Raw genomic sequence first — 13,862 nt, forward strand, 5'->3', positions numbered from 1 at the left:
ATTGGCACCATCAAATTGAAGATGTATGATGACTTAATTCATACTATTTCAAAAGTGCGACATGTGAAAGACTTAAAGAAGAATCTTTTATCCGCAGGACAGTTTAATAGTCTTGGCTGTAAGATCCGAATAGACAATGGAATCATGAAAATCATTAAAGGAGCGCTGGTGGTTTTAAAGGCAAGAAAGACAGTTGCAAATATATTTGCATTATGGGAGAAACACATTATGAGGCAGAAGCATCAATCGCATCAGCCAGTCTTGTAGAAGAGAAGATGATGATGTGGCATAAAAAACTAGGTCACCTGTCAGAGAAATGTTTCAAGGTTCTCTCTGATCAGAAGTTACTCCCTAAGCTTACAAAGGTTACTTTACCTTTTTGTGAGCACTGTGTTACAAGTAAGCAGCATAGGCTGGTAAGCACCAATTTGTGATGCAAATTCAACAATGTTGGGCACCAATTCGGTGCCACTTGCAGCACCAATTGCTGCCTTTGTCCCATGCATGGATGTTTGCCTATAAATAGGCAAAGCATCCAAGCCTTAATTCACAACATAAGAAAAAACACAAGAGAGAAATAAAAGAGGAAAAGGAGAGTGAGAGAGAGAAAGTAATCCCACAAAATTGTGAAGTATTTGTGAGAGAGTAAGTGAGGTGTTTTCTCCTATTATTAGAGAGATTTCAGTTGTTCTTCTATTAATAGAGAGGGGTTGTAATTCCCATATTACTTAGTAAAATCCTTCTATACTTGCCTATGAAGGTAGCTCAATTGGGTGAACCACGTAAATTCTTATGTGTCATTTCTCATTTAATCCGGTCCTTTACCTTTTATTTTGTCGGGTTTGCATATCAGTATCTTAACATATATATATATGTATGTATATATATATATATCCTTCCCCAATAATATCACCCCAATTTCCATTCCAGTGTTAAAGTTACTTAACATGGTAAAATGTAGTCTTGTTATAGATTTTTGGAACATTGACTTAAATTCTTTCATTCCTTTTATTATATCTTTTTTTTTCTTTTAGGCTCTGTCGGTTCTTTTATTTTTTTTTAAGATTTTATTTTTAATGTACTATTTTGAAAAGAAAAAAATATTTTAATAATTGATAGATGATAGAATCAATATTTTTGGCTTATATTTTTGTGGTATAAAAAACTCAGGCATCATGGATATAATAACATATTAAACCTAATAATTTAGATTAATTTAAAATGATATAAATATTATAGTATGTTAGATTTAATAAATTTGGGTTTATTCTAAATTCAAAATAACTGGTAAAATACCAAACGTAATGTGTTTGAATTTAATAATTAATTGAATCTAAAATAATATAAATTTAATAAAATATCAGATTCAACGGATTAAATAATAAAATTAAATTAAATATGTAATAAGCGTCCGCTGAATATTACAGTTCTCTTGTCAAACCTCATGACAGGATACCTTGTTTTCCTTTAAAAAAAGTGCAAAGGGGTTGCGAAAACGCAATTACACAATATAATGAATATTCAGCGTGTGTGCTTTTGCCAGTCCATATTAACCCATTAGAGTGTGTGCTTTTTGACTGGTTCTATAAAAGATTACCATGCACGGAGCTTCCATCTCTTGTTTTGCAAATGGTCACGAGTGCATTACCTCTCATGGTGGCTCTTCTGTCTTCAGAATTCTTGGATTGATTAAACATCCAAACATAAAAAATAATAATTAGCGTAATCAAAATAGCTGATCACAATCAAACCATATTCATCCTTTACGGTACAAACAACTGGAATTAGATTTGTGATTTGTGAAGCTAGAAAGTTCACCCACAAACCTACGTTTGATGAAACAACAATAAATTAAACAAGGGAAGAAAGAAAAAGAAATTGATGGAGGATTCATTTGTAGAGAGATTCACGCGCTGACAGAATAGATAAAACGATATATAGCCCATGACTCCTTGGTAGCTCACAAACCCTGAGATTAATCTACTCTAATCCCGATCACTGATAGCTAGACAAGGCAGTACCAGGGAAACGACAGCGTTTGACGGACTGGAAGAGAAGACAACAAGTTTGCAGGCAGCTAGTTTTTTTTTTGTCTCGGCGGAAGAGGATGACGAAGAAGAAGGGGGTTTGTATGCATCGCACTCAAAATGACAACGTTTAGGAACTGAGAATGTCGAAAGACCCCCTGATGTTTGGCTCGCTTCACACTTTGATCCTCCCAGGCTTTTAATTCATACAATCTTGGTCAACATTAAGCCAAGTTGTCAAATGTTTCTCAATTGGGTCATTGGATTATTAAATTCCTCAAATTTGTTTAGAATTGGCTGTCAAATCACAAATCTTCTTCAATCAGGCTCAAATTGATGAAATTAATAATAATAATACCTGCCAGGCCATGCCAATTTAGCATTTTGGTTCTCCATACTTTTAATTCCATCAATTATAGAGCCAATTCTTTTCAATTACTATCCCCAAAATGCATCTCAAAATGAAAAATGTATTAGGTATATTATTTTATTAAATTCTTAAACTAATTATAAATATAATTAAATATTATTTTACTTAATGCCGTTCAAATCGTACTATTTTTTCAAATGAGATTATAGAGACATTTAAAATAATAATAATTGGAAAGTGATTTTTTTTACAACCCATAATCATTGTTTTAATTTTTTGATTGTTTTGATGCATGCAATAATTTTTTTAATATAATTAAAGAAAAAATAATTTTTATAAAATTCATTAAATCTAATTGAATTCAAGACTCAAGTTGTGACAAGTTAATTCAAGCTACTTTTAATGGTTTTAAGATGTTATTATTTTAATATTAAAAAAAATAACATTTTAAATTTTATTTCAAGTCAAACTAAATTTTTTAATAGTTCATATTATATAATTTTGAATCAAGTTGTATTATATCCCTAGTTTTATTTGAAATTCAATTCTGACAAGAAGCAATGTATGGAGATCTCCAAGTCGATATGCTAGGAAAGGTTTAATGAGAACACCAAAAGTTCATCCACGTGATGGCATTGTATTATTTTTATTTTTTTACTACAATAATGCCTAAATTATCAAAATGTTGTTTATTTATTTATTAAGAGTTGCTTTTGGAATAATGATGGAATTTTGTCCAAGAAATAAAAACTGTAGTGAAGGATTTTCTTAAAAAGAAAGAGAAATTATCTCGTTAAATTAATTTTAGTTATAATGATATCTTTTTTATCCATAGGTCCAGATTTTTTTTTTATATATGTCTTCTAATACCTTTTATTTTCATTTTAAATGGTCCAGATTTTTTTTTTATATGTCTTCTAATACCTTTTATTTTCATTAAATAAATGACATGGATATCCTTTTTAAAAAATATATGATAACAAAACTAATCAAATCAAATTAAAAACTTTGTCATCTTCCTCTTCACCATGAACCATCTCAATTAATCTTGAATTGTATGGATTTGAAATAATAATAGGTTTGGACGAGCAAAAGATCGTTGATTAAGTGACAAGAAGTAATGGGAACTTTACAATCAAAATTAAACAAAAAAATTAATAAAATAAAAGAAGCATCAGTTAATTTCAACACAAACGCATCCTAATATTTCTTCGCTACAAAATCAAAGTGCAGGTATAAAGATTTGACTAACTCATGAACACTGATCATCTTGAAAATGGAAATGAGAGGAGACAGCAACAGCACGGAAATTTCTCTCCTGTCACTCTCTCCCTGAAATTGTTGCCGCCTTCTTTTTCACCAACAAATCCTCAATTCAAATCCAGCAGCCTCTCTACAGCTAGCACTGACCTCCATTGAATCGACACCACTTAACCAGCTCCTCTGCCATAAAACAATAACACCTGGCAACCAAACCCTCACCCATGCATCCCTTTATCTGCCGTTGATCTCTCTCTTCCCTCACACAACCACACGCATATGCCACCACACCACATCAACCATCACTGAACTACCATCACGCAACCATCTTCTCTGCCATAAACCTAGTAACATAAGAAAATCAAACCCTCATCCATCTCAACCACTCTCACATGCTGATCTCCAATTTCCGGCCCTCACACAACCACAAATAAGTGCCTCTACACAACCAACCATCACCATCGTCCTCTTCTCTTGCAGCATCATAGCATCGAACCAACCTCCACCTAAAACTAACAAAACACAAACCCACAAACCCTAACCAAACCAGCACCATCACTATCACCATCACTTCACAAAAACAACATAACCCACTGTCATCTCTCTCGCCAAAAAATAGTAGCAGCTTGAGAAATGGTGGAGCTATGTTAATTAGTACAGTTTTGAGAGAGAGAGGCGAAGAGGGATTTTGGTTAAAGAGAGAGCATCACACCATTAAACCAGCCTATACCTAAAACCAATACAACACAGACCCGCAAACCCCAAAAACACCAGCATCATCACTGCGCAAAATCAACAACACGACCTGTTGCCTTCTCTCTAATAAAAATAGCTGTAACACAGAAGCTAATGGTGCTATGTTAATTAGTGAGAGAAACGAAAGATGTTTTAGTTAAAGAGAGAAAAGAGGGATCTGGATTATTGATATACACGAGCATTTTCATATTTTTATTGTGATTTAAAACTGGTATTAAAGTGTAATTTTTCAAAATATAGAAATACATATTATTGGGCTCAAAACATAAAAGATTTGAATTAAGTTTCTCTAACAAAACCAATTCACTCAATATTGAAAAATAAGGGGAAACCTCCACATCAAGTTTGTATAAATATGATTTATACCGCGTGAGAATTGTCTAAATATGATTTAGTTCACGAACTATCAGCCGCCCTTTGGAGTCAGTTTCTGGATCATCTTCTGATTCCTGCTTTCTTTTAAGATGCGCAGTTGATCAGGGGGTTGATCGTGGAGAATGGTATTATAAATATCTAATGTTCAGTGGAGTTATGGTGCGCGAAGTGTTCTAACATCTCAAGACTAGAAAATAACTTGATGAAGTGCATGCCTACCCCAAATTAAAAACATTGACAAGATGTTTTGGCTTAGTGAGAACGAGGTATTTATTAAAAAATTATTTTAATTTAATAGTTTAAGTTATTAAATGAATTCTTAAAATATAATTTATATTATTTTTTAATATGTTCCTTCAAGTAAAAACTTTTTAGGTTTGAAACTTGTACATGCTCATATTACTTTGTGTTTAATCTTAAATCAAATAAATAAGGATGGTGAGATTCGAATTCATGACCACTTGATTATCAAGACTCTGATATTATGTTAAAAAAACATTTTAATTTATTAACTTAAACTGTTAGGTAAAATTCTAAAATATAATTTATATTATTCTCTAATAGTTTTTTTGGCTTGACTAGAACCACTAGGTTTTTTTTTTTTTTTAATGATGCAATATAATTTACTATGATTTCTCAAAGAAGATGACTTAATGTATATTAGCGTTAAAATTAAAAAAAACATTGTTATTGATAATTTGATAAAAGTATATTTAATTTATAATATTCATACAATCACACCTATAAAAAAAATATAATAAAAATCAACATAATAAAATTATCTTCTTTTATTAAAAAGTAATGAAAAATTGTTACCTTCATTATTTCCTCAACACATTTAAGTTCAAGTAATCAATAATATTTACTTTATAGTCGTTTCTTTAACATCTTTCTCAGTGCTTGGACCTTCCGTTGGAAGAAAGGCGACGAAGGTTTTCCACTGTTTCCTTATTGAAGTTGCTTTTAGATGCGGGTGGATTGTGTGCATTAGCTAAGCTGCGATGGACAGGATAGCTAGAATATTTATGAAGAGGATTACGACAACTCATTTTTGCCCCTACGAGGTCTCTTTCTGCATAACGACCAATATTGGATGTGGATAGAAAGGAGAGCTTCGAGCTCAAATTGCTCACATCGTGGGCGTTAGCTAAGCAACTCATTTCTGGCCGTACGAGGTCTCTTTCTGTATAACGACGTCCATTGGATGCGGATGGAAAGGAGAGCTTAGAGCTCAAATTGCTCAAATCGTGGGCGTTAGCTGAGCAACTCATTTCTGCCCCTGCGAGTTCTCTTTCTGCATAACGACCATTGGATGTGGATCGAAAGGAGAGTTTAGAGCTCATATTGCTCAAATCGTGGGCGTTTGCTGAGCAACTCATTTCTGCCCCTACGAGTTCTCTTTCTGTATAACCACTATTGGATGTGGATGGAGAGAAGAGCTTATAGCTCATATCGCTCATCTTTTCTCTGATATGGCTCTATTCTGGGGATTGGATTGAAGAGGTATCGGGCAAAGAAGAAGCGTACGTCGTCTTAAATATAATTGCTCATTGTTGAATTGGAAACTGCAGACTCAGTACGATTTTTGAAAGAAACTGATTTTCGGGAGGACTGGAGGTAATCTATGGATGAAGGGCGGTGATAATTATTCGTTGGTGCTTTGATGGTGGTGGCCTTAAGAAGCAATAGATCAAACAGATATATATATATATATATATATATATGTATATATATAGGATGCGAATTCAAGAGGAGGGACACTGGTATCTCTCTGGTGTTCTGGATTTCGTGAAGGCACGCAACTCGGCAAAAAATTTATCCTCAACAAGCAAAACAGAGAGTTCCTAGAAATTCACGTGAAGATGTATACGAGCACACAAATTTGTGAAGGAAAAAAAAGAGAGTATAATGCGCGTAGGGTGGACTCGATACATTTTGCTCTAAAAAGGTAGCGCAAATGGTTTGAGAGCATGCAATTATACATACTATAGAAAGATAGAAAGAAGTGATTCAGTGGATGATAATTAAAACATAAAACAAATAAAATTATGGACGTTCGTATGAAGGGGACATGGTTATGGAGAATCAAGAACGGTGGTTTCAAAGGTGATCGCTTGGGTTTGATCTCACCCTCAATAGATGGAATATGAAGTTTCAGTTGATTATGAGGTGATTTGCTCATGCTTCAGCAAGAATTGTGTTTCTACAGTAAAAAATTGGATGACTTTTAAAATTTTAATTAATTCCTATCTAGTTTTCTTTTTAATATATTGATGTGATTAGAGATAATAATAAAATGAAATATAATTTTTTTTTCTTTTCTTAAATGACACAGACATGGAGGATAAAAGGATAGATATAAACACTGAAAAACTTAAATAAATACAAAAAAAATAAAAATAATAAAAGGATATGGTATTATTTTAAAGTCTAGTTCTGATATCAACTGATACATAGTTATATAATTCACAATTAAAATTGAGATTTGATCAGTGAGCCTTGAGAGAGAAACAAGAGAGAGACACTCTCCTTCCACCCGAAGTTGTTTCCACCCGTGTTTATGGCCATCCACCACACCTGATCTTGTAGTTGGTTCCTCTAACCCGTAGTTGGTTTTTGTTAATTGTTATAATTGTGAGTGAAACTATTGGCCAGCCAACGTGTTCAATACTCGTTTTTGCGTGGATACCCCATGCATCATGGAAATGTTTTTCTTAGGGAAAAAATATAGAAATTAAAATGATATTTATTTTTTAAAAAATATTTAATTAAATCAAGTTTTATAATTTAATTCATTAAACTTGTAACCGTTATTAAATTTAATAATATTATAATTAATTTTTAATTAATAATATGACAATAAATAAAACTACTCACAAAATAAAAACCAATCAAACATTACAATGTCTTTTTAAGATTTTGATAATCTTGAAACAAATTATGAAAATCAATTTAAAATTAATTATATATTAAAGTATAATTTTTTTTAAAAAAATAAAAGATTCAACCAAAAAAAATTAGAATATTGAATTGAAAACTAGAAAAATAAAAAAGGCCCCCTTAATCTAGCAAGCTATCCTTGCCCAACTTAAATTAACCAATATGAGAGTTTTTCTAATATGGTTTAATTAATTTGTCATATTTAAAAGCAACCTAGATTATTAGAAAAATATAACTTGATTTAAAAAAAATTTAAGATAATAATTTTTAAAAATAATTAAATGGTAATATATTGAATTAACCTAAACTCCATTACTTAACTTATAAAACTCAAATTTTGAATTATTGACTCTATTGAGTTTAAAATCTTTATTTTTTTAAAAATATATTTTTTATTTAATAATACAATAACAAAAATAAAATTTTATATAATTAAACATCAACTCAATAATAAGATATTTGTTTGAGACTGTAAAACTTTATATAAAGTATACCAAAATAAGTCAGGAAGATTAATTTAAAATTAATAAAATATTAAATGATAAATATGAAAGAAAAACCATAAAAAATTCAATTAAAAAAAATTAAAAAATAGTTTTTTTTATAAGAAAGCAAATCTTTCATAGTTATAGTTTATATGAACAATGAAGAGCTGGGTTTTTCCATTCTTTTGGAAGTTAATATATATATGAGATGAAGTCTACGAGAGCCTCTATCAGAGTACAATTTCCATGCCTCGATGAAGTGTGATGGATGTTCTTCTCTCGATAAAGCCCTTTTAACCTCCACCGGGGCGCAAAAGAAGAAAATGAAAATTGCCGGAAAAAAATTCCAAAACCATTTACGTTGCAAAAACAGATCAAACCGCGATAATTCACCTATTTTTTATGCTTGAATTCTTTATGGAGTTCAGCTACAGAGGTCTCCAAGTTAGAATTGTCCCATAAACATCTCTAAACTAGATCTTCCTTTGTCGATTCGTCTGTAGCTGGAATTTTTCAGGGCGGTGTTTGGAAGAGGTCTCCAGAGCCCTGACGCAACGGAGTGGCGCGTGCCGGTAATGCGTAACGGGTTTGGCAATGCTGATCCTCTCTAGAAGGTTTGGAAGCTGAATTTCATTGATCTGCTAATCTACTATGCATTTTTGTCTTTTTTTCATTTTCACTTTAGTCCCTATACTTTGCAAGGTTTGCAATTTAGTAATTTACCTTTTCTTCTTTTCAATTCTATCATTTGAAGTTATGTTTCCATGATTTTATGTGCTTAAATATGTTTTGATATATCTTCACTCGCTTACGTTATGTATCACTAAACATTATGAAATTCAATTTATGATAAATTTTTTGAAATAATGTTTTAGCCTTTTCCTAAGAAAATTGAGAGATAGAGGACCAACGTTGACATACAAGAAAAACCAAAGGACTTTTCCAAAAAATACAAAATTATTATTTGATCCCTCATGTTTATTTTTATGCATAAAAGCTCATGGGCAGCAAGATTACACTTACCTATAACTTTGATTTTGGTCTTTAGAGATTTGCTTTAAGAAAAAAACTCAATGAAAATGGTTTTTTTTTTAATAATATTTAAAAAATAAATTAACTCAAAAAATATTTTAAATTTATTTTAATTTTAAATTTTTTAATAAAATAACGTGTTATTAAAATATGCTACGTATGTGAGCCTACTAGCTTAGGCCTAGCATGCCTTAATAAAAATGAAAGCTAAGAAACAAAACCATTTAGCTAGGTTTGTATGCCTAGACTTATTTTTTTTTATTATTATTAAATAAGGGATAAAACACATTGTTCATCCAAAATATTTATTCGTTAAATTTGTAACATAACATATTATCCATAACCTAGATTTTAATAACTAGTGGGTTGCTTAAAAATTAGGTCATGAGTGTTTTACACTTAAAATGCATTTCAAACTATTTTTTTTTTACACTAAACATTTAAAAAACAACTTAAAAATTTAATTAAATCTATTTATGCCCTCAAACAACTCAAAACATGGTAAAAAAAAAATCAATGTGAAATCAAAGAACTTCTTGATATCAAATCTATTTTTTCATATAAATTAAAAGTAAAAACATACACTAATACAATTTATTTTATCTAATACAACCGTTAATACTAACATTAACTATTTTGATGGTTAGAATTAGTGTTGATATATAGTTTTTTCTCTATTATAAAAATCTAATGATTCTCTCTCCATTCTTAAATTGAGAATTGAAAAATAATAAAAATAAATTTTTAAATCAATATTGAATTTTTAAAAATTATAGTAACCAAAAATATATTAATGGGAAATTAAGTAAGAGGATCAAAGTTAACTTTTTGTGCTAATTTTGAGATAGCCATATAGTTTCTCTGCTTTTTCCACTTTGCTTCCCTAACTTTGAATCTTGTCCTTTAACAAATTGGATGTTACTGGCATAAAAGAAGTTCTATTACCAAAATGAAAAAACATTTCACCGTGACAGTGAAATGTAAGAGGGGCTGCCCTGCTTTCTTGCACAATAAAACCCCTACTCCTCTTAGTCGAGCACCATTCCGCTGACTGCTGCTAGATCACTCAATCAAAATCATGTGAGGGTCTAGCAGAGAAGCTTAGGCTGTAATTGTCCGTTACACTCCGCCCCCAACCGCCACCCCCCCCCCCCCCCCACTCAATGAAAATGGTTTTTTTTTTAATAATATTTAAAAAATAAATTAACTCAAAAAATATTTTAAATTTATTTTAATTTTAATTTTTTAAATAAAATAATATGTGTTATTAAAATATACTATGCACTTGGGCATACTAGCTTAGGCCTAGCATGCATGAGCCTCAACAAAAATAAAAGCTAAAAAACATGACCATTCAGCTAGATTTGCATGCTTAGACTTATTATTATTATTATTTTATTAAACTAGGGATAAGATACATTGTTCATCCAAAATATTTTTTTATTAAATTTATAAATGACACGTTATCCATAACCTCAATTTTAGTGACTAGTGGGTTGCTTAAAAATTAAATTATGGGTGTTTTATACTTAAAATGCATTTCAAACTATTTTTTTTACACAAAACACCTAAAAAACAACTTAAAGATCTAATTGAACTTATTTATGCCCTCATAGTCCAAAAATAAATAAAAAAATTCAACGTGAAATCAAAGAATTTCTTGATATCAAATCTATTTTTTCATATAAATTCAAGGTGAAAAAACACACTAATACAACTTATCTTATCTAATGAAACCATTAACACTAACATTAACTAGTTTAGTGGTTAGAATTAGTGTTGACATATATTTTTTTTTCTACCACAAGAAGTTAATGACTTTCTCTATTCTCAGATTGATAACTGAAAAATAATAAAAATAAACTTTTAAATCAATATTGAATTTTTAAAAACTATAGTAACCAAAAATATATTAATGGGAAATTAAGTAAGAGGATCAAAGTTAACTTTTTGTGCTAATTTTGAGATAGCCATATAGTTTCTCTGCTTTTTCCACTTTGCTTCCCTAACTTTGAATCTTGTCCTTTAACAAATTGGATGTTACTGGCATAAAAGAAGTTCTATTACCAAAATGAAAAAACATTTCACCGTGACAGTGAAATGTAAGAGGGGCTGCCCTGCTTTCTTGCACAATAAAACCTCTACTCCTCTTAGTCGAGTACCATTCCGCTGACTGCTTGTAGATCACTCAGTCAAAATCATATGAGGGTCTAGCAAAGAAGCTTAGGCTGTAATTGTTCGTTACTCTCCGCCCCCAACCGCCACCCCCCCTCCCTGCGGTGTTCTTATCAATGGAGTTATTGTAATATATATAAAAAACGAAAAATGACAGTTCCAAAATGATTATTATTTAGTCTCTAAAAAGATTTAAATATATTCGATTTATGATAGAAATCATGGAAATAATTAATATTTAAAGAAAACATAATTAATAACATGCTAAAATATTCCTAATACTCAAATAATATACAGAGTATGTTAACATTAAGAAATTAAAAAATGAAACATGCCTTAACATCCAAACAATATATATCTGAAAATTAAGATTTTGACCTGAAATTATTACATTTAATTAATAGAACCCACAGGACACGACGTATTATTCTTCCATAAACTCTTGCATAAACCCGCTCCAGTAAACCTCTTAACCAGGACCCCTCCATACCAAGCAAAAATCTCGAGATCCCTGACTATCCTCAGCAGTATTCATATATTTTTCAACGCCTTCTCGCGTTAGATAGCACAATTTCTTTATCAGAAAAAAGGCTTCACTTTCATTGCTTCCTTAATGACATGGCTTTTAAACTAGGACGGAGCCTTGATGGACTGGACGCCAGCAAATATTGAAGAATGGGACTGTGACAACTCATTTTTGCCCCTGTAAGCTTTTTTTTTGTTTGTGAACTGCCAACTGTGGGCTTTAAATAAGCCGTAATGGACTGGACGCGAGCAAATATGGAAGGATTGCGGAAAGAAGTGTGCCAACTCTTTTTTGCCCTTGTAAGGCCACTTTTTGTGTGTGAACTGCCTCCTGTGGGCACTGGACAAGCCTTGATAGACTGGACGTCAGCATGTATTCAACAATTGTGACAAATAATTTTTGTTCCTGTAAGGCCACTTGCTGTCTTGATGGACTGGATGCCAGCATGTATTGAACAATTGTGACAACTAATTTTTGTTCCTGCAAGGCCACTTGCTGTCTTGATGGACTGGATGCCAGCATGTATTGAACAATTGTGACAACTCATTTCTGCCTCGAACAATTGTGACAACTCATTTCTGCCCCGATAAGGCTACTTGCTGTCTTGGTGGACTGGACGTCGGCATGTATTGAACTATTGTGACAACTCATTGTTGCTCCTGTAAGGTCAGTTTCTGCATCTGAACTGCCTTCTGTGGGCATTGGATAAACCTTGATGGACTGGATGTCACCATGTGTTGAAAAATTGTGACAACTTGTTTTTGCCCCTATAAGGTCAGTTTCTGCATCTGAACTGCCTTCTGTGGGTATTGGATAATCCTTGATGGACTGGATGTAAGCATGTCCTGAAGAATTGTGACAACTCATTTCTGCCCCTACAAGGTCATCTGAACTGCCTTCTGTGGGCATTGGATAAGTCTTGGACTGGACGGAATTGCGACAACTCGTTTGTGCCCGTGTAAAGCAATTTTCTGTATGTGAACTGCCTGTAGATGTTGATGAAGAGCAAACCTTATTTTTCACCGTGGAGTTCCGGCCATCCATGGATTGGTGGCTTATTTTTCCTTTGGAACCAGAAGCCTTATTTCTCATTGGTTGGACTTGAGGTCTGTTGGATAAGTAATCATGAAGGCTAGGATTCAGGTTATTCATTGCTTCCTTAATGACTTTGTTCTTAAATCCGGATGGAAAGGAGACCTTATTGCTCATCTTTGCCCCCATAAGGTTCCCTTCTCTGGATTTGACTGAATTCCTCATTGTTGAATTGGAAACTGCAGACTCACAATGATTTTTTAAAGAAAATGATTTGCGGGAGGATTGAAGCTGGTAAATTAGATGTGGATGAAGGGCGGTGATAATTATTCGTTGCTGCTTTGATGGTGGTGGTCTTAAGAAGCGATCGATCAAAACGCCAGCCATATATAGGAGTGAATTCAAGAGGAGGGGTCGATGGTATCTCTCTGGTGTTCTGGATGTCGTGAAGGCACGCAACTCAGCAAATAATTTATCGTCAACAAGCTAAACAGAGAGTTCCTAGAAATTCACGTGAAGATGTATACGAACACACAAATTTATAAAGAAAACAAAAAGTATAATGCGCGTCGGGTGGACTCGATACCTTGTGCTCTAAAAAGATAGCGCAAATGGTTTGAGAGCATGCAGTTATACATTAGAAAGAAGTGATTCAAAAAATAAAAAATAAAAAATAAAAATATGGACGTCTGTATGAATGGGACATGGTTATGGAGAATCAAGAACGGTGGTTTCAAAGGTGATCACTTGCGTTTTTGGAGTCTTAGTTGATTGTTATTATTGTCAGTGAAAGTATTGGCCAGCCAACGTGTTCAGTACTCGTTTATGCGTGGATACTCCAGCCTCAGAGTCAAGTTTAAGATTGAAAACTATTCATATGCCCG

General features: G+C 32.3%; 1 protein-coding gene across 2 annotated transcripts in view; it reads right to left on the reverse strand.

Annotated features, from left to right (window-relative positions):
- The window catches only part of LOC105121080 (uncharacterized), a 17,107-nt gene extending 3,592 nt beyond the window's left edge, over nt 1-13,515 (reverse strand). The window contains exons 1-2 of one of the 2 annotated variants that reach the window (XM_011019577.1): nt 13,249-13,509; nt 11,757-13,218 (exon numbers count right to left, since the gene is read on the reverse strand). In XM_011019577.1, the coding sequence (XP_011017879.1) occupies nt 12,490-13,218; nt 13,249-13,365 (846 nt within the window). In that variant the 5' untranslated portion in view covers nt 13,366-13,509 and the 3' untranslated portion in view covers nt 11,757-12,489. Of the gene's footprint in view, nt 1-11,756; nt 13,219-13,248 lie in introns of those variants that run through there. The other variant, XM_011019576.1, reaches the window with a different exon arrangement.
- Nucleotides 13,516-13,862: the final 347 nt, after the last annotated feature.

Source organism: Populus euphratica, unplaced genomic scaffold, assembly GCF_000495115.2.
Source record: "Populus euphratica unplaced genomic scaffold, PopEup_1.0 scaffold31.1, whole genome shotgun sequence".
NCBI lineage: Eukaryota > Viridiplantae > Streptophyta > Magnoliopsida > Malpighiales > Salicaceae > Populus > Populus euphratica.